The sequence below is a fragment of the Phaethon aethereus genome (genome assembly GCF_964289735.1).
Source record: "Phaethon aethereus genome assembly, chromosome: 15".
Taxonomy (NCBI): Eukaryota; Metazoa; Chordata; class Aves; order Phaethontiformes; family Phaethontidae; genus Phaethon; species Phaethon aethereus.
The window spans coordinates 6,932,387-6,953,879 of NC_138591.1; the positions used below are offsets into that span (position 1 = coordinate 6,932,387).

Below are 21,493 nucleotides of genomic sequence, written 5' to 3' on the forward strand. Positions count from 1 at the left end.
AGTTTGTCAATGTCTTTCTGGTATGCGGGAGCCCAAAACTGGCCATGGTACCCCAGGCTGTCGTACAAGGGAGAGAGAGACAACAGAGGGAGAACTGCCCTGTGTTCATCTGCTAGAAAAGATGCAGTGTGCCTGCAGTTGGGTGTTAGACAGTGTGATACATGGCTTAGCATGAACATTGTGTAATGTCCTCCTCTACCTCCCAGCATCCATTGCGTGCCTTGCCACAGGACTGCTTATGCAAACAGGCTGATGGGTCTGGAACTGGGACTAGTTGAAGGAAGCATGGGTCTTCCCTCAACCTTGTGAAAGGTTAGCTAGAGGTGATAGTAAGAGATGGGCCTGAGTTACATTTCCACTAAGCCCTGCCTCTTGGACGAGCGTGGTACAACCAAGACCGTGGCAGCATGGCTTGAATTAAATGATGCTTCTGAGGGGTGGACAGGAGGAAAAGAGGCCAAGGTGAAAGTTTTGGGGTAGAGTGTGGGATTGGACCTTGTCACTCTTGAGCCATAAGGCTTGGCCCCTTTCTAGAGGGTCACCACATCTTGCAGTTGGCCGTGGCAGATGGTTTTCCAGATTAAGGTCTCTGCACATACTCTTTCTCTTTGAAAGCTATTGTTAACATGTTGAAGATGATGTGAATCATTGACACGTAGATGTATAGAGTCTGTAAAATGAATCGAGGCTCTGCTCATAAAGTTTCATTCAGTTCATTCAGTGTAATAAGTAATGGACCTGTCAAAGCACTTCATAAAACAGTAAAAATGGAAATACTTCACAGAAATAGAAGATGATAATCTTTTATTTCTTTCTCTTTCACATGCCTCAGTTATGTAGACTTGTGACTTAATAAAGTTAAGTTACAGAGTTAGACATGGACTTTAATTTTAACCTGCCATCCAGAATGTCTTCTCATGTCTGATTTCAAAGACTTACATGGTCATTATAGTGAAATTAATGCATTTTAATTTAATACATTACATCTTAATTGTAATAATAACTAAACATTGGCCATTATAATGAAGTAATTAAATATTCACAATTGTTAATAGCTTTGTATGCTGCTATAATTAATTTGTTGCTGTCCTAACAGGAAAAGAAGTGAACAGAAGTAGATGGATAATGTTTTTATTAAGGCTTCAGTACTGACTCTCCCTCTTAGGTACATGCTTGTGACACCATATATTTGATTATAGCAATTGTAAGCTCCAGGCTCTTAGTTTTAAATAGCTCTAAAAAAGAATCTTTTATTTTACCTGTGGGTATTGCTTTTATTCTCAATAGTCAGTAAATAAGAATAATTGTTTCTGGGTGGTTTCAGTATTGTACATCAGCAATGACATGCAGCGTTCCTAGGAGCAAGCAGTATGGATCGAAGCCTTATCCGTACACATAGCATAGACACTTGCATTTTATTCAGTGGTAAAGTACTGCATTTATTCCTTCACTACATAGATGTTAATTGAAGCCAGTTGTCTGGTTTAAATTCTGTGCTATTCATCCTTACAAAGCAGGAGAAGCAGTTGTTAGAACAGTTGCTAGAAAGCTGTTATCTTTTCAGGAAAGAATCATAAGAAAATATTAGACATACATGAGAAGAGCCACCACCCCCACCCCCAAACTTCAGAAATCTTAAAGTATCACCCAGGTATAAGAGCTACAGCTAAAGAAATGCAGAGTTACTATCAACTAAGTCTACTAAATTTTAAAGGTCTGTTAAGTAGGAAAGTTTAAAACACTGGAATCCTCCTGCTAGGGCAGCTTCACTCCAAGAAAATGTTGCATGTCATTTGTTGAATTATGCCAGAGCAGCTACATATCTTTTAAAGTTATGCTTAACAATACAGGGCTTGCTTTGTTTTGCTAGAGAGATAGCAAAAGAAGAAAAAACTCTGTATAGTGCACATATTGAAGGCTTTCTGAGTCTGCCTGCACAATAAAATTGTTCTGGTTGAACTGCCACAAATTATAACCTGCAGGTACAACGAGGATTTTCCATTTTTGTCTAACACGTATGCATTTTGTCTCTTCCATTTTTCCTTTCCTGCCATGCATTCAGCACAGCAAGGGCTGGAAAGAAATCTGATTGGGAAACTGATAAATTGTCTTACATAGTTTCCCTATTTTGGCCATTGCCATGGTCTAGTTCTGGAAGTGCTTGGAATCCTCCTTCTCTTGCTTTGTTTTAACAAGCTTCTTCTCGGTTGCTCATTGCCAGTGCTGTTACCTACAGTGCACGTTATTTATTTTGTCGCTCACATTCTACGCCGACTCCAAGCAGCCTCGGTGTAAAAGCAGATGAGATGTTTTATTGTTATCACTCACTTTTTCTCGTGAGAAAGAGAACCCCTTGGCCCTGCCCTCTCCACTGGCTTCTTCCTAGCACAGTCATTTGCATCTTGGCAAATGGGGTTTATAAAATGCTACTGAATTAAATCAGCAAAGTGTTTCATCATATTTATTTTGCAATCACCGTGATAGACTCTTTGCTGGTCTAAATAGCTGCAGTTTCATTGATTCCAGTAGAGTTTTCCTTCTTTGCATGAAAAGGGAACTGGCTCAACCCAGGCAGGTGGCCAGAAGTCATTAGAGATGACAGACAGCAGAGGATCAGCCCCGGCGATTTCAGGTCTGATCGCAGTTGTTTGCAATTCTCCTGTGCACACATAGAAGACACTTCATGTGTTAAAACTTGCTGCAAGTCTTTGATATCTTTGACCTTTTTAAAAAAGTCTTTTAAATTTTGATATTCCCTAAGAAGACAGATGGTATTTTTTGATTGAATAGATAGAGATTTCATGTCTAAACACATATCTTGGTTTCACTTTGTTGGACTTGTTAACTGCTCTCTGTATGTTCTATGCTGCTCACAATCTTTTCTTGTAACGTTTTTGAACGATACTGTCAAAAAAAGTTACAAAGAATTAAATGTGCAGAAATCCCCCTGAAAAACATTAGTGATGTCCTGCTAGTGTCTCCCTTTGGATGCAAATGTGGCTATTCAGGTACATACAGTCCCACCTGCAAAAAAACTTCCAAGCCAAAAATTGCCCTTGATACCTTCTGATTGGAACAAATGTTTGACTCCAGGTGCCATGAGTAACCAGATACAGATCCTCTGGAAGTAGGTAGGGAAGCTGTGAAAAAATCGCAAAGCCTAGCAAAAGCTTCGGCTCTGGAGAGGGTGAGAAAGAGCCCTCCCAGTACTGATGCTGAGCCCCGGATGCGCTGGGTGCAGTCATCTCTCTTGGTTGCAGTCTCACAAAACAACAGCTGAAATACCAGAGCTGGTGCCCTATTTTCTTCTTCCATCACCTGAGTCATCTGAATACAGGGAAAGTGGTACATTTTCAACAAAATAAGGAAATCCCTCTGAGCAGTTCTCATTTACAGCACAATCATAAAAATCCTGGCAGAAAATCAAACTGTTTCCATATCAGTTCAGCACACAGCATTGCTGGAACAGTTGGTGTCAACAGTTAAATAGCTGGTGCAGGGGCAGAAGACAGAGGCTGCTGTGTTCTTGGTGCTGCAGCTCAGACAGAAGATGAAATCATGGTGGTTTAACACTTGGTGAAGACTTAACTACTGATTTTCTGGCTTTCTGTTTATGCTGGAATAAAACCTGCTTGTGCTTGAATTTTGGTTGTTAGGAATGTATATGTGTGTGTTTGGCCCTAATTATTTAACAAAACCTTCAAACCCAAGAAATACAACTACCTACTTTTGCAGAGCTGTAGCAGAACATAGCTACAGTCTTTGCTTGGTGGCGAGATGGTTGCAGCGCTGTATTTGTAAGGACTTTTTTTTTGCTATAATGGTCAGCGAGTGATTTTGAATGTCTTATAAACAAGTGCGTGGTACAGGAAAAAACCAACAGGCCATATTTTTGGCCTTGGCCATATTGTTTATGCCTTTAGCAAGTGCCACTTCTTATTCAGTATTTAAAGCTTGTTTTCCCTGCATAGTACAGACGCAGGACATGTGGCTGAAACTGAATACAGAGCATCAGACGTTTATTGGGGAGGTGGAAAATAAGTCTGCTTATTGTAGTTTCAGATTTTGGCTTGGGTCAGGAAAACTTTTTTCAAATTTTCAAAGCATTTTGGTATATTGATCTCTGTGACATTTTTGTGTTTATTTCAGATGCAATAAGGCATTGCAATAAGGCAATAAGAAAAATTTCCAAACAGATTCTACACTTAGTCTGAATTAAATCAAAAGCCAGATTTCATGCAGGGACCTTAAGCATTTGGTACTTTAGGAGACGACAATTTCCAGAAGGGTGGTTTTCTTTGGTGGTATTCTGAATGTCCCAGTTCTTGGCTGCCAGACTTGTAGGTTGAGAAACTTTGAGGCTGCCTGCTGATCCGTATCATCTGAGATCTGAGTCTGCTTAATGAATCTCAAATTGAGCATCCAAAAGCAAAAACACTCCAACTCATTAATCACTGTGAGAAATCTTGGCCTAACCGTATCAGTTAAGAACAATAGTTCCCTAGCAGAAAAGAAATATGACATTGTATTTCCAGTGACAGTCATGATATCATTGGTCACTTACATTTGTTTATCAAAGATATGCCCTTTTTTCACTCTGAAGATGCACATCAACATCACCATGACTTTGGGTACCTCGTGTGTCTGGTGTTCCTATGTATTTTAGACTAATGTTTGATGACATGTCCTTGAAAGGTCTCTTTAAAAATCCAAGTCTTGGTCTAATAAGATTAAGTCTTTGCTGAAATACATTGTATATGGAGTGCTAGAATATTTACACTAATACTCTGCTACACTGCTACACAGCAGAATACTAGTGTAAAACTGCTATTGCTGCTAATAGACTTCGGGTTCATTATGCCATCCGCTGAAAGTTTTAGTCTGTGACTTTTAGAGAGGGTTTTTTTGATAAAACTAAAAGGTGTTGCAGAAATAAAATGTGGAACATTTTGGACAAGAGTGCGGTGCTATACAAAATTTATTGGGCACTGTTTGTACAGTCAATTGTTAAGTTATAAATAGAATACAGCCTTAAAACAAAGATGAAGGCGTAAAACCGTGGGTAGTTATTTCCTCTATATTTCTATTTAAAAAAAAGGTTTCCAAGTTTGTTCCAACAGTCACATTTTGGTTTGGTTATTGATATTCAGAGTGTTGTGCCTATTTTTGAATGTATCCATTGAAGACTCTCTTCTCTGCCACACAGAGTGCCATTTCCTCCAGTAAATTTTCTGCAGGCTGCAGGACTGTTCTTAAAGCTCGGTGAGGTGCCCAAGGCACAGCCAAGGGAAAACCACAGGGAGGCAAATGAGCCTCTGTCATACTGAATTTCCAGGTCCCAGAGCTCCTGAAGAACAGCCTGAGTTGCCTCATCGACATAAGGTCCCTCAGTGGCTGTTCCAGTTTGGCACCTACTACCCTGGTAGTTTCCCCCATCCCATCTGAACCTCAGCTCCCATTTCTTTTAGGTGGAGGGCACCGAGGTTTGGCACAGGGATCAGCTCCACAGACTGCACCAGATGGATGCAGAGACAGAGAGGTCCCTTGAACTGGGGAAATGCCGAACCCATGTAAGATCATTAAAAAGGTTTAGTGGATTTAAGAATACAATCCATATACTCTTCAGAATAATTTCTTATAGGTCTTTGCATTGGTGCTCAGAATGAGGTGAGAAAGAGGTTTCTCCTTAGAGCCTCTGAGCAGGCTTTTTATCCATGGTGAGGGTATTTCCTGAACGTGAGTAGGACTGGCACAGGGTGGGCCTGATGAAGCAACAGGGGTAAAATATATCATTTCATTATAGGTCATGGGCTAAGCATCGCTTGCAGGTACTGCAGAGTGCCTGGTTTGAAATCTCCCAGTTCTCCTACAAGCGGAGCTGACGCAGAGCTGTGATACTGAGCAAAAACATTCTGGCTGCTGAAGAGGAAAGACATGACCAGTTTGAACTTAGAAGTGAAACATTTCCTAGAACTGAGTCTGAATAAATTCTGGAACAGTTGAACAGGAAATAAGCTAATAATGGGATTTTACAATATGCATTTCCCATATAAGGCATTGAAATGTAGCATGGGTTTGTTTGCTGATCTTCTGGCTATTTTGATGAAAATTTTAGGTTTCTTCACTGTTCACGCTCCATTATGATTGTGAGGACTTCGCTCCGTTCCAGGCAGAAGCATTTCATCTCAGCACTGTCATCAGTGGTCTCTGGATGGACCATTCCTAGACCAGACCAGGGAAGAGACTAGTTAACAATTCCTCCTTGCTGTCTTTTGTTTGTGTCGGGGAGCTATTTCCTTTAGCCCTTGAGACTGATGCATAGGAAGGGGAAGAGAGGTGGGGAGCGCCCGTCTTGGTGCGGTTCATGCTTCTGAAAATAAGTTCCCCAAAATCTGATGTGGGGAAAGGAAACCCTGGCTCCAGGGAGCCTGCTGTCTCCCTCAATAAACAAAGGACTGGATTTGGGCAAGTTGCCCGAAGTGTTGGTGCAGGGTGCATTCCAGTCCTTACTGCTCTGCCTGGCCTTTTAAGGATATGTGACAGTATGCTGGAGACCACAGTAAGGTGTGTAATTCAGCGGTGATTAATGAGCACAAGGCTCTTCTGCAGCTTCGGTGTTTCTCTAGCATTGGTCAAATTCCCTTCTCACGAGTAGCTCACTAAGATTTTCAGAGTTTGGCCTCTCTGCACTGTGAGTGCAATCTCTTGCCAGGTCTTATGCTACATTAATTTAGAGCCATCTACCTTTCCAAATCTGCTCTGTTTTGTGGAACAGGTTTTGCTTGTAAAGGTGAGGCCAGATGTTCAGAAGAGGAGAGCTCCCATTTAGGCATCTACCAATTACTGCTGTGACACATACCGATCGCAGCTGAAAATCTGAAATCTGTCTGCTTAGACAATAAAATACTCAGGCTGGCTAGTTTGTGCAGTGCCATAAGAAGTGGCCTATATGCATATAATTCAGGAGTTCTTTCAAAATAGCATGCACTGAATCATGGTCTCACTTAGTTTTAAACCACAGCTTGTGCCTAACTACGTATTTTGATTTCTTGCCAAGCAGGGGCTCATTTCACAATTACAACTAATATTTTCCTTTTCTTTTTCTGCAAAATCTGTTAATGAAGGCTAAATGAAACAGTGAAGGTAGGTCTACTGGCTAGATAAGAAATAGGTCTGATTCATTAATAAACGTTTCTTTTTTTTCCCCAGTGACATATTCGACGCCATGTTCCCCGTCACACACATCGCAGGAGAAACAGTCATACAACAGGGTAATTCTTCCTCTCATTTTTTCCCTTCTATGTTTTCTAAGATCGTACAATTCACATCTCTCCATTTGAGATTTCACCCTTTTTGCTTAACGGGAAGAATAACCGTATTCCAAAAGCTTTTAAGTGTGCAGCTGTATCATAAGTTCATGGATGCAGGTCTTTTGCTACATGTGCAAGAGGACTCCTACAAAGCCACACTGGTAGATCTCCAGGGTTTCAAAGTGCTACAGTTAAATGTAGATAAATTGCACGTCAAATGAAAACGTTCATTCCTTAACAGAAGATAGTCAGGAAGTAAACCACAGCTGAGAATGCATAAGGGTGGCACAGGCTAGCTGGGAGTAATTAGAGATGGAAAATATTTTTATGGTTGTTGGGAATATTCAACACCTCATTGTGCTGTATCGTAGTTATCGCATTTGGCAACTTACCTGCATGCCTGCAGCATGTTGTGGAGGACTTCATTACCCTCAGGCTATATTAAAGCCTCTTGTGTGTTTACACTGAATGAAGTGTTGAATCCATCAAAAGAGATAAATTAATGCAGTTGAAAGTTATTAATAGGAAGAAATCATAGTGATATTTTGATTTACAAAGGCAAATAGGCAAGGATGTTTAAGAAAATGAATCTCTCTAAGTAATCTGGTGTACAAACCTGTGCAAATATGTGCAGGATTAAATATGGAGACAGGAAATTATTGAATAGCTTAGCAGACCTTCAGGAAACAATCACCTTTTGTATTTTCTTTCCAGGTGATGAAGGAGACAACTTCTATGTGATTGACCAAGGCGAGGTAGACGTAAGTACACTCTTACAGTACAGTATTTATTTGGAAGCTACGTAATAAAATTGTGTGCTGTGGCACACAGCTTGATCCAGCCATTTGCTGTGGTTCTGTCGCCTTTCTTCTTGAAATAGATTTCACAGGATTGGTCTCATTACTTTGCTTTTGTTGTGTTAAGTCATTTGCGTGTAATTTTATAATTGGCTTGTTTTACATCCTAGCTTATTTGTCCATTCCAAGCCGGAAAGCTTGGTATCAAAACCAAGCAAATGACATTATCTTCAGAACCCTAACCACACCTGGAGGTGTGCAGTCTTTGGCAGAGCAGGCCACCGTGCTGGAATGCACCCGAGGGTTCAGATCAACCGTAAGGAAAATATTTTCTTTAATCAGTTAGCTTAGCTCATGTGTTGTGTGTTTTTTTTTTTCATCAAATTGAGATGCAGCCTGAGGCAGCGAGTTTCATCTTAGAAACCTTAATTTGCTTTTAAAATTAGGTCCAAATACACGAACAATGCAGCATATTAATAAAGCAAGGATTATTATAAGTGTAAAGTGATCTGTTAGACCACAAAATGTTTACAGGAGTATGCAGTGGTTTAATCAGCAAGTCTTCAAAAAGAAGCTTCTTTCTGAACCTGCCTTCCAAATCATAATCTATTCACCTCATCATTTTTATCCCATATGAAACTCACTCTTTTGCAGTTTTGCTACAAGTTCCTCATTTGACTGAATTTTCTACACACACCTTACATATCCACAGCTGTTGGATAGGACAGGCTTGCTCATTAGCAACGTTGCTCTTTGGATGCCCAGATGAGTTTTGTTTGGCATATTTAAAGAAGTGATTTATTTTAAATCCGGGCAGGACGCATACAGTTATTTTAGTGAAAGTTATTTTTTTTAGCAGTCTGTTTGTGTCAGAAGACCATCTAATTGGTATTGTTGGGAATTGAGAAACCTCACATGCTGCCTCTGCCTCTGGAAGTTGCTTCTCAGGAAATCCGTCTGACTCACTGTTCCTATCAGGCATACCTCCCAATAGCAAGTGTTGCCACATCCACAGGGTCAGAAAATAAAAGAGCAGTATTTATAGAACAGTGCTAAAATTTAGTTTTAAAATAATTGGTTAGGGGCCGATACTGAGCTTAATGAGTTCACTGGCTTTGAATCAGACCCACAAACATACGCAAATGCACACATTGAAGTTATAGATTAATCCTCTTCAAAAATAATTTGTCCTCCCTCAAAATCTTTGGGAAAGTTTTCTTCACCATCTGACTGAGGGATAGAGGGGGACCAAATGACATCAGAAAAGAGTCAGCAAAACCCTTGCAATTAATTGCAAAACAGATACTCTTCCATATGCACATATCACTCTTACAAAGCAGTGACAAAACGGGGAAAATAAATGTCCAGGGCCTAGCTAGCTTTGTGTCTGCTTGTAAAACCTTTGCACAAGGTGGTTTGTGGGTTTTCCATAACTGATGGTTGCCACTAATGGCCAAGGTGGCCGTGGCTCTGCAAACATTGGACTTGTTTAGAGCACTGGTTGCTGTGTTCTCTGTCAGGTAAGACAGCATCTTAGTTTGCTTACCAGGTATATCCTGACATCTACTGAGAAACACCTTTACTGCATCATACTACTTGTATATCAGAGATTCTCCTTGTTTTTATGGCAAGTTGAAATTCATAAATAATCTTGACCACAAATGGCCCAAGAAGAGATAATGTGTCCAGATCATTTTTCATTGATTGTTTTTTGAGTTCATTAAAGTCTTTTGCAGAATAATCTTGTTTTTCCCAGAACAATTCAGGGACCTGTGAGACTTCTGAGGTAGGATTTGGGGTAAAATTTGGAAAACTACCATAGTGACTGAATGGCCTCAGTGCCACTGCAGTGCAATTATGTGTAAGCTCTTAAGCTGGATAGATGTGAAAATTTTATCCCAGACCCCTGATTTGACAAGCTAAGCACCAATCCTCCTTTAAGCACCTGAGCAATTCTATTGACTTCAGTGGGACTTGCTGGTTTGCTAAATAAAGAGTGTAGTGCACAGCTTTATTTTACACTGTTAGAGTTGAAGGCAGAAGTTTTCTTTGCATTCTGAGTAGCATGCAGTCCTCCAGTCACTTAGGTATGGTATAGGATATTTTTCCTGCCTTGTCTATGAGACTTGCAACAGCAGATTTTCTAAGCAATGAATGAAATAACTGGGTTTCTTTGAGTAGATCTCAACTTCACGTTGACAAACATTCTCAATCTCTACTCCTCTAATTGCCAGAATCAGCCTATATCTGCTAGGACAGGTCAAAATGGACAGATCCGCAATAAGGTCATCTTGTTGACACTTCTGAGACACAAGTATGGACAATTTTCTGACATGAGCTGTGGGACAAATACATCCTAAAAAGTCTTAAGTGATGCCATTTGGACTGAGCTTATTTCAGGAGCGGCCAAAGCTCCTGACCCCTCTGAGTCCTGCAAAACTCTTCTGTGACCAACTCTCTTGCTGTCCCCCTCCTGCTCTCCCCATCTTTTCAGCTGGGTTCTCTCTCCTTCCTAAGCCTTTCCTATAACTACAGCCAAAACATGCACTGAATTCCTTTGCAAGATACTGTGGAAGGTGCAAGAAACATTTGCTCATCCAGGAGCAAGTTGCAACTACGCCCTGGTAGCTCCAGAAGTTACCAACTTAAACTGGCTTTGCTGGGTAGCTGCAGGAAGGCGAGCCCACTCCCCCTCCGAGTAAAATCTGTACCAGGGCAGTTAGTGTGGAGTAACTTGCTGCTGTATAAGGCAGCAGCTCCCAGACCCCATGGGTGTGCACTATCACACCGTATATAGTGCTCCCCAGAAAAGAGTTTTTCCACTTTCTGGGCAGCAGTGCTAAAATCCTTATTGTCTGAAGAAAATCCAGACTGCTAGTAAGTGAGCTGCAGTTCATTTAAGCCTTGCCAGATACTTTTTTGGCATGCTTCCACCCTTCTCCAAGAAAAAAAGCGACTTGGAGAGTAGACAATTGACCCCGAGACTTAAAGCCTCAAGCCATTTTCTGCCTAGTTTAGCTGGTGTTGGCATATGCATGGAGGCTTTTAACTCCTGGCCAGGCTATCTGCCTTCATCATTTCCCTCATCTCCACAGGAGTACCAGGTCTGGTGGAGTCAAGGAGCAATTTACTCTGAGAACATCATGACTGATACGCACGCAGGTTTTCTATACACGTGCAAAGATACACGTAAAGGAGGTTGCAATTGCCATCGTCAAATTCCCATCCCCTGGAAGAAAATCACGGCAAAACTGAAAAAAAAAAATCAACCAAGCAACCCAAACCAAACAGAAACCACCACCAAAGCCAGAATAATAAAATCAGTGTGTGGTATTTTGAGTTTAAAAAACTGCAACATTTAAAAGTAATTTACTGTTAGAGTTTTGGCATAGGCACCCCAAAAAGTATTCTAATATTAAAAAAGCATTCTAATATTTTCCCTCAAAAATAATCTGAGTCAAATGAGAAGTACAATAAAATATTTGAAAATATAATACCATCTTATCCTCAACTCTTACACTTTCTTAGGGTACAAACAAGCCTTGTTAGCATAGAATAAAGTATCTGTACATTTCCTTCTTGGTATTACTATGGACAGCCAAAGAAGAGTTGGTACATTTTCGCTGGCAAGCACGCTCAACATGGACTGTGCTCCAAGGGAGAAGACTGTAAATTTTCATATGTAAAAGAAAAGGTTTTAGAAATCAGGAAGAGGTAGGTTTTGGAGAGCCTGGTGTTTTCCTCTCGTCTACTGTATATGACAAACCAGGTATACTTTGACCAAAGCTGGCATTGGATGGGAAAGAACATGATAGCATTATCAGTCAGTGTCTTCCTCCTTAGCACTTCAGGGTTGAGAGTTATTAACTCATGACCCAGCCCTGCAGATGGATAAAGTTTGTACTAGGTAGATGATGGCATGAGGTTTGAAGTCTTAGAGGTCAATTGTCTACCGGAAACTTTTCTGCTCACAAATGTGAACCTATGCCAAAAAGTAGCTGGCAGAGCTTAAATTATAGTTTCCAGTAAAGATTTTGAAAGTACCTGCTAAAGTATGCATCTTGCAAAAATCTCTAATCCACATTTCTAAATATAAAAATGACTTCCTGTTCATTATTTTAATCTTATAACCTCACATTTTTTACTTTAAAAAGCACTGTCAACTACCCTTTTAAAACAGATGTATTTTTTTTAGACTCAACAGCTTCCTATTCTATTTAATGTCACAGCAACTTTCTCTACAGTCATTCTCAGGTTTTCTTCTTGTAAAATAACAACAGCCAAACTATAGTATGGTGAAAATCAAAATGAAAACTTTTCAGTATTTTTTCTTAAATAGGTTCTGTATTTACTGTATAAATCTGTATGTGGAGCTATACATTAATATTGGTGACAATAGATAAGATTATCTTTTGATTGTAGGTCAAATCTTCTTGAAGCCTTTATTCGTATATACAAACTGTCTAAATTGTGTATACAAAGACGAAAATTACATGGTGGTTTGTGTGAGAATACTATTGGATTTTAAAACTAGTTATATTTTATGGTTAGATTCCATAGATTGCTTTTGGTTTGAATTCTTCCATCGTTAATGATCTTTCTAATTTCAGAAGGATGCTTTTTGAAATTTGAAACAGAACACTTTGAAGTTTGGAGTTTTTCAGCTTGAATTTTTAAGGATTCTGAACGCGGTCTCCAAGTTCATATATTTATATTTAAGAAAAGCAAATTCATACTACAAAAGCACTGGCTTCATTTGAGAAAACTACCCACATATAAATACCCTTCATGTCTAAGATTTGCTTATTTTTCCAAGAATAAATAAACCTCATCTTCATTTTTGGGTAACAAATACTAAGACTTGACAAGACACAAAGCACAAATTATTACAAACAGATCTGAGGGAGGGGATTTAAGATCTAAAAGTTGCAATGCCTGGAACAAATTAGATTGTCTGCAGAGATCACAAAGTGGCAGCAAAAAAAATGCTAAAAGTCAACTTGAAATCAGCAATACAAAATTAAAGTAATGGTAAATTCACTCCAATGAAGTTCAGAGATAGATGTTTAAATCCTGCCTTCAAAGTAAAATGACTATATTACCGCTCATGGTAGGGTTATTTTCTGCTTCTCTAGACAACACGAAGATGAGTGAAGCCAAGATGCATTCCTATTGCATTGAACATTGTGTGACTCATTGCATTTTCTCTCGTAGTTAGTGCCTATGTATATCAGCCCATGAAGAAAGGAACTGTTGATGATCCTGGAGTTTTTTCCCATTTGCCTCCTAAAAAAATAATGAAATGAACCAAGTTGTGATTTTCAAGCCCGCAAAAATTACAGTGCTCATACTACATTATGGAAAACAATAGAAAACTATAGTACTTCTGATCTGTGGAAACTAGGTGGTCCTGATGGCTTGGTCTTATTTGGGCATCTTGCAGTTCTACATTCCTCTTCAGCTGCATGAAAGAAAAAGGTTCCAGCTATTACGGAGCTGTAATCGGCAGGTCAAGTAACAATTAGGAATAATTCACTTAGGTACTCACCACTTTGGTAGGAGTTCACAAATGCCTAAAACTACCTGAGCCAAAACCTCAGCCTAGCATTTTTTAGGATAAAGAAGGAGATCATCTGAGCTGCTGCCATATAACATTAGCTTTCATAAGCTGCTCTGAGCCTAAAATAGTTTTACTTCCCACACCTTACAGAGCTACTTTCCTTTCTACTTTTTTTAAAAATCTATTTTAACGGGATTCATAGTAGAGCTGAACTCTCTGTTAAAGGGCAGAATGGCTTTGTAATGTGCCATCAAGACATTTAAACTTCCTCATGAAGACAAAAGTTGATTGTTGACTTAGGCCTTTGCAGAGAATGAAGTGCAATGGTTTTTCTCCTAGAAAACAACAATTATTCTCAAGCCATTTTCTCTTTTGGAGATCAGTATTGGAAATGGCATTTTTATTGGGGGAGTGAATGCTGGGCCTGAAGACTGTCAGATCAGGGATTTGATTTCACTTCAGAGTACTTTGAACTTGACACCCTTCGGGTGGAGGAATTGCTATTTGCATAAACTGTTTACAGGCGAGATGTTTTGGGGAGTCTTGTCAAGTAAGACAACAAAATTAAAGAAGTCTTAGAGCAGTTTAGTAGTAGCCTCTCTTTATAACAACCATGAAACAGCGAATGTCCATCCTTTACTTGCTCTACCTTGAGTTTTACCAGCATAATTCCCCTCTCTGGGCTGCAGTCATATCATGCATACTGCTTTAACAAGAACTGTCATCATACTGCTTAAAAAAATATGTGTTGGAATGAGTTTATTTCCCACTTATAATTCAGACACTTCTGCTATAACAAAACCTGTGCTTTTCAACAAAAAAGCGTATAGAAACACATGTATTTTTGGTGTACTGAAAGAGAGTCAAGGGAGTGATGTCAGTTGACAGTCAGGATGCGGTCCAAAACTCATTGAAGTTATTAGATTTTGTCCATCGTCCTTGAGACATTTACTGAGGACATGAATTACTTTATTGTAGCAAGCCCAGGGTCCATGCTCCATCTGGTGAAATCCTCACAGAAAGGGGGTATCCCTACACTCAAATACGGATCTGGACAATTTTGCAATAGATTGACTTAAAAAATGTCCATACATTCTCATTATTTTACAAGCCTTTCAGAATCCTAATCTTATTAATCTGTTTCTCCTGCCTGTCTCACAAAAAAAGATCCAGGGGCCACAGTATTACCTGCTTGTTTCACCAAGAAAGTGCTTGGGTTTGCCTGGCTTTCTTAAAACTTGCTTTCATTTTTTTCATCATAAGGAGAATCAAAAGTAGATCTGAGATTTTCTTTCTGTGGTAAAAGTTTGAAAGGAAATGCTGCTGTTATTCTCTTGTGTGATATTCTTATATGTGATGTTTATTCTGTCACGGCAAAGAAATGAAGCTATAGCTTTTGTGACTTGAACTCTTTCTTGGTAGTCTGCTACCACCTGCCAGTTTGGGATTATTTTCACCATTTGTTTCAGCCCCTTGATCTTCAGATGCTCCAGGAACACCAAGAACCACAACATTGCCCGTAGTTCAGCAGTGATGCTAATACTGCTCCTTTTCAGCTGATACCCAAGAGGTCTTCTGATCAGCTGAACTGCCCTGTGGCCTCATCAGTCTCCTACTGAACCAGCATTTCACTGACCTCAGCAGGAGCTTGATCAGATCTTAATTGAATATTGGGAAGATAAATTGGGTTTGATTCCAGCTGTAGTTTGTAATACACCTTTTCATCATAAAATGAAGATAGAAGTAAAATTAATACTGACAGTTTGTTGAATTTTGACCCCAGTTCATTTATTTTGGTCACCATCTTTTCTCATGCCCAGCTTGAACACAAGCTCTAATTCATGTGGTTTTAAAAAACTGCTAGCCTGTTACTTGGTAATTGGTAATAGGTTATGGTCTTCTCCTTTGCCATAGTTTTCTGCTGAAGATGAGAATATCTGCATATTTTCTTCATATTATTTTTCTTCACAGAGCTTCCAAACAAATGAAGTTCATTCTAGTTGATTTCTGCTGTCACCGGCCTGTAGCAGATTGGGATGTGTTCTGCACTGCGTAAATGCACACAGCCTTTCCTACCCTCTAAACTCACAGACATATTAACAGAATGAAAAGGGTTTATTGTGAAGGTTTATAGCAGCAAGCCTACAAGCAAGCTGCAGAACACACAACCCATACCAGTCTTTGAATACACTATTATGTCTCATGAGCTGTATTGTCCATGAATAGTGAGGAAAATGCAGCCCAGGGGAAAGCACCTGCACAAGTCTCCCTTTCTCCAGTGAAGGTTTTACATAGCACTCAAGTGGAGGAATACTTCTCAAATTAGATGGCACCCAAGAAAAATACGGTGGTAGTGGTATTGATCCATACCATGTTTCAGGAGGATAAGTTGTCCAAATAGGCTGTGGGTCAAATACTGCTTCATAAGTTCTGTAGAGCTGATGTCAAAGACGAAGGATAATTCTGTGTATAGCTTCTCAAGTCCAAAGCACTTAGCAGTCTTCACTAAGGGGAAGGAGATCTCAATAGTTATATTTAAATGGCTGTTGGAGACACTAGCCTTAGAGAAGAAAAAAATGTTCCTTTTCAAAAGATGTTTCCCTGTTTTGACTGTTTTTCATTTCATGGCCGTGGTGCTTTTCAGCAAACCTCACTACACATATCAACACATCTCCTTCCCTTCAAGTTTGACAGTGTTAATAAAAAGCCAAAGTTGTGACAGTTCTGCTTGTTGACTGTCTGAGCCTTGAACACAAGAGGGAAAACATGATGCCAGTTAACCACAGGAGTTGAAAACTCAGAGAGTAAATACAGTCATTGTACTGAAGCAAGACGACTTGAAATTCTGTCCACAAAGCTGGTTGTTGCCCTCTTTGGGGACTGACTGTGGAAACTGCTACGCTTTTGTTTTCCTTCTGTGTCCCCAGCATTGATGATTAGAAAGGAAATTACTAATAGCTTTTTAGGTAACTGGCAGTAGGAGGAACACTGCAACTAAGTCCCCAAACTGGTTTTGCTTCTTGTTTTGTCTTGTGCTGTGGTAGGTTTATGTCAACGGGGAGTGGGTCACCAGCATCGGAGAAGGAGGCAGCTTTGGGGAGCTGGCATTGATCTATGGAACACCCCGGGCTGCCACCGTCAAGGCCAAGACAGATCTCAAGCTCTGGGGCATTGACAGAGACAGCTACAGACGCATTTTAATGGTAAGTCTATGGAGAAGGGCTTGTTTATAGATTTGATAATTTTGCTTTCTCTTGTAGTACCAGCACTTCTGTTCTGTGTTCAGAGTACACTGATGATAGAAGGCTGCGCGGTCTGTGTTTCTCCATGTAAGAGAGAGAATATGACAATAACATCGAGTACCTAAATTAACTGATGACTGATAACTAAATGAACTGAAGGAAAAGGGGACAAAATTCAGCGGAAAGATGCTGAGTCAGAAATACAATTGAATGGCATTATTCATAACTATTATACGTGACTGAAAACCTCAGGAGGCCTCTGTTACCCTCTGAAGCTATGCAAATCCTTTCCTTCTCATTGTGAACCTCAAAATGACTTTCAGCACTACCCCTTGCCTCTGAGGTCTTTGTCTGAACTTGTATTATACTCTTTAAGGCAGGTAATACAAGGTAAATCCAGCTCTGCTAAAAAAAAATCTCGGTTGGACTGTGCCCTACATCTTCATTAGCCAGCACACAGCCACATGTATCATAGGATGGTAGCTGCAGAGTCCCTGCTAATGATTCATTGCTCTGCGACTTTCAAACTCCCTCATCTCTGCAGCAAAGCTCAACAGATGTTCTGGGCACCTGGGGTGTGTGCTAGCTTATAGATTTGCTGTTAGTTCTTGAGTGGTGAGTTTATAATGGAAACTTTGACAGAAAATTGAATTTAGCAATGTCATAACTTTTTTTGTTTCTGATATCCATGTGCATATCTTCCTTCTCCATAAAATATTCCTTTCTTTTTGATAATTAACAGACATAACTCAGTTAACTTGAAGCTTCTTTCTCAATAGGACTTGTCTCTAAAATCTGCATTGTTTCATTCTGATCTGAAGGAAATGACACTATGGTCTCAGCATAATACAGGAGTGTGCGTTTTAAGATCATCTGTATTTCCAGTGGATGTCATGGATAACAGAAAAGTTAGCAAAAGGCTTGAGTAGATTTTACACTTAAATGATTAATTCTTAAGCAACACTGTATTTATACTGTGTGATGACTGTTGGGTGTTTGTATGAAACGTTGCTGGTTTTCACTCTGTATTTCATAGGCTGAGTTCTGTATCCCATAAACAAACATCACACTAACACCTAGGAGAGTACATCTGATGGAAAGGTGCTCTATCCCAAAATATGCAACCTGATCGCTCCAAGACAAAATAGAGGAATAATGACGAGAAGCACACTGTCTTCCCTCTTTTGGATATGCAGGATGAATACTTTTTGAATGCTTCGCTGTGCGGGGAAGCAGGCAGTAGTAACTGAGGCCTTTCTGCAAGATATTTCTAGAACATAGAGCAGGAGAATTTCCTAACAGATTTAAGGGGCACACTCGAATTTATTCGTCCCATGTCCTACACGGATGCAATGGAGAGGTGTCTAGGATAACTGGTGCGATCAACCTGCATGCTGCGAGCAAGAATCAAAGGTATAAAAGAAAAGGAATGTAGGAGGGAAGTAAATGTCAAGACAAGCCACATGTTCCTTGGCTTTTTAAGCGTAGCTTTTTACAGCTGCCTGTAACCTTGCTACTAAGGACTTGAAGGGACAGATTCACAGGCCTTCTAGCCTAGAGGTGATTTCAGTTTCAGTATCGATGAAAATAGTGGTACCTAACATCATTCAAGCCTGTGAGCAGTTCAGGTTTGGTCATGTGTCCATTACCATCTGACAGCAACCTTCAGAAGGTGAGTATTTGACGCAGAGACAGGATTTTTCTAAAAGGGTTTAAAGTCCCGAGTGGAAAAGACTGTGGTTTTAATCTAGCTTTAGCCATGCATACAACTTGAATGTTACAGATATACTTCTATTTGTTTCTAGTACAGTGCCAAGTGCTTTTCAAACTAATTTACATATTCTCTGAACCAGTGACCACTGTACCTTACCTAGCAAGCTCAGTTTCTGCAGCTGACGAGACCTTTAACTTAACACAGAGGTTTTTTTCTCTCCCTCTCTTCTTGTGTTTTTTTACAGTTGGGGCCATTAAAAATTGGTGGTCTGTTGCATTACATTAGATACCCAGACAGTGTAACTGTAGTATTCCCGATACTTAGATAGGAAATTTTCAGGTAGCATAGTGAATTAATTGCTGCAGGTATAGAAGATGTCCAATTTTAAGTGCTGTCCACAGTGAATGCAATTTACCCATCCCAACTACATGAATTCTGCCGTCTTTTCATTTATTTGTAGGTGCAGCGTGGATAATTCCTTTGCTGTAGGTGAAATGAGACACCTGTTTCTATGCATTCATGTGAGGGCAGGCTATAGTGGCTGTCTGCACATTTCCTCAAGCCTAAGAATTAATTACATCGTGTTTCAGTGGCTGCATTTCATACTGGAAGCTAATGCCACCATTACGCATCTGGTTTTGCTGTACTTAGTTTCAAGATGTAGTAGTTGCTGCCCTTTAAGTCCCAGAAACATGGTTTCCTGCAATTTAGCCTCTAACTTTATGTTTCTAGAAAGTTGCTGGATATTTTGGATGCTTCTGCCTTTAAATAGGAGGTGGTAATGCTTAGGATATCTTTTGAAATATATAATTTAAGATGGTTTTAAAACTTGAGAGTGAGCAGGTTTTTCTTTTTTATTTTCTGTTTGCAAATACTTTTGTCCAAGGGATCAATGGCCTTTTTCTCCCAAAGATACGAGTTTTTTCTGTAGCCAGATAAAGTCCTTCCATAACCCGAGAGTTTTTTTCTTTTGTCTGCATTCCTTCCCGGCCATGACCAGCCTGATGTTTTCTCAGTCTAGTGTTGAAATTTTATTCAAGTTGTAAATATTTATTTGCAAATCATGCCTTCAGATCCACACTTGCCAAAAAGATTTTATCCTGTCATGAGACACTTGACTCTCTACCTCATTTCTCCTTGCAGGCTCTGTTTTAGTTCTTTGCTTTGCATTTAGTAATTTCTAGATTTTATTTCTGCTTAGTGCCATTTTCCTCACTTGTGTGTCTCATTGATCCGGACTGGTTTATAGTATGAACTAAATGCATCTCAGGAGGTTTGGAAGTTTGGGTTTTCCTTTTTTTAGACGGACAAAGCTGATGCAGAAGGTTCCTGCTGGCTTTTAGTTACACTTGTCATCCATTTATTATTTAGCCTGTCCCAAAATAACTTTGTTAAAACAGATACATTTCTTTATATTTCATCATCTCAGCTTAGGTACCCTGATGGCTCGAAGGTCACATTCAAGTTTGTTTTAGCAGCTGTGATGATTGTAAATGTTGAGATAGTTCTTTTTGTCAGGATTTGCAGTGAAATTACTTGGCTTTCACTGCGGTCCTTGACATAAGTATTGTACCATGAACTTCATTGTACTAGGTGGATTACAAAAAACCACTTCAACAAGTTCCCCCCTCACTACACTCACAAATTACCTGTCCATCTGTGTATTCCATTTATGTCATAAAATCATCTGTCCTGAGTTGCATACTTTTCATTCTGTTGCGAATTTTTTTATGTGTCTGTTTTCTGTGTGTGCACACCCAAGCGCGCACACACACATTTATGTGTATGTTCTACATTTATTTGCATTCTTCTGGGAGCGATGCAAAGGAATTTTTTGCCATAGGGTTCTCATGTAATTCAGTTGCTGAAATGTTGCTGCTCTCTTTGCAATTGGGATTCAAGAGCATCATGGAGTGGGGAACATCCCAGGGTAGTACAATATTTGTATTCTAAATATAGCAAATACCACAAATACCAGAGAAGCAAATGTCTGTATCCCAACATCAGATTGATCCCCACGACAATTCAGTTCCCAGACTGAGGAAATTTAACGTATTAATTTCTTGTAATCTCTTCTTTTAAAGCAGCTTGATTCAGGATTATTCAACTATCCTGTAGTTCCCATGGTCCAAGATACCTGGCTCTGAGAGCAGAGTTGCATGGGATACTATACGTTTTGCCTATTTGGCAAACTTTTCTTGTAGAAAGTCAATTGTAATATTGGGGTATGTTATGAAAAATCAAGGTTATCAGTTCCTAATGTTACACCTCATTTTATTTATGCTATTTTGGCTTTATTTTACCATCTTTTCACAGCTTTGAACCTGAGAACAAGTTCTTTAACAAGTGCCTTTTTCCTCTCAGACAAAATAAGTCAGCAGGACTTTGTGTTTCTGTAAAACGTAGGTTGCACGGTGGCCAAAGCATAAAGCCAATCCGAAGCCTGCAATCCATCCAACATCTGTGCAATGTAGCACCAGGATCTTACGGGCTATTTTGTTTTCATGGCCAGTATGCACGGTGCCTTTTTCTTTCATGTTCCTGTAAGAATGTACACCCAAAGCATCATTCAATATCAGGTTTACACAGGGATTAAACAGGGTTGGAACAGCCCAGAAAGCCATTCTGGCACCTCCTGCCAGCATAACTCTTTTATTTGAAACTTGAGCCGTGCTTTGCCTTTCGATAGCCATTTTTTTGGCTTCTTACTGAAGGTGGGAATTTCCTAGGAAGGATCCAATCAACTCCAGCCAGTCCATCTGCACACCCAAAAAAATGGAGCAAGAGAGAAGATATGTAGAGTGCGGGAGGGACAAAGCAAAGAGGCGAGCAGAGGGGAAGAGACTGGACTGGAGGAGTGGGAAAAAAAA

At 39.8% G+C, this 21,493-nt stretch overlaps 1 protein-coding gene across 1 annotated transcript in view; it reads left to right on the forward strand.

Annotated features, from left to right (window-relative positions):
• The window catches only part of PRKAR1B (protein kinase cAMP-dependent type I regulatory subunit beta), a gene marked incomplete at its 3' end in the record, with an annotated part of 97,295 nt that overhangs the window by 49,175 nt on the left and 26,627 nt on the right, over positions 1-21,493 (forward strand). The window contains exons 4-6 of the mRNA XM_082006972.1: positions 7,210-7,271; positions 8,025-8,071; positions 16,712-16,870. Coding sequence (XP_081863098.1) covers positions 7,210-7,271; positions 8,025-8,071; positions 16,712-16,870 — 268 coding nt within the window. The remainder of the gene's footprint in view (positions 1-7,209; positions 7,272-8,024; positions 8,072-16,711; positions 16,871-21,493) is intronic.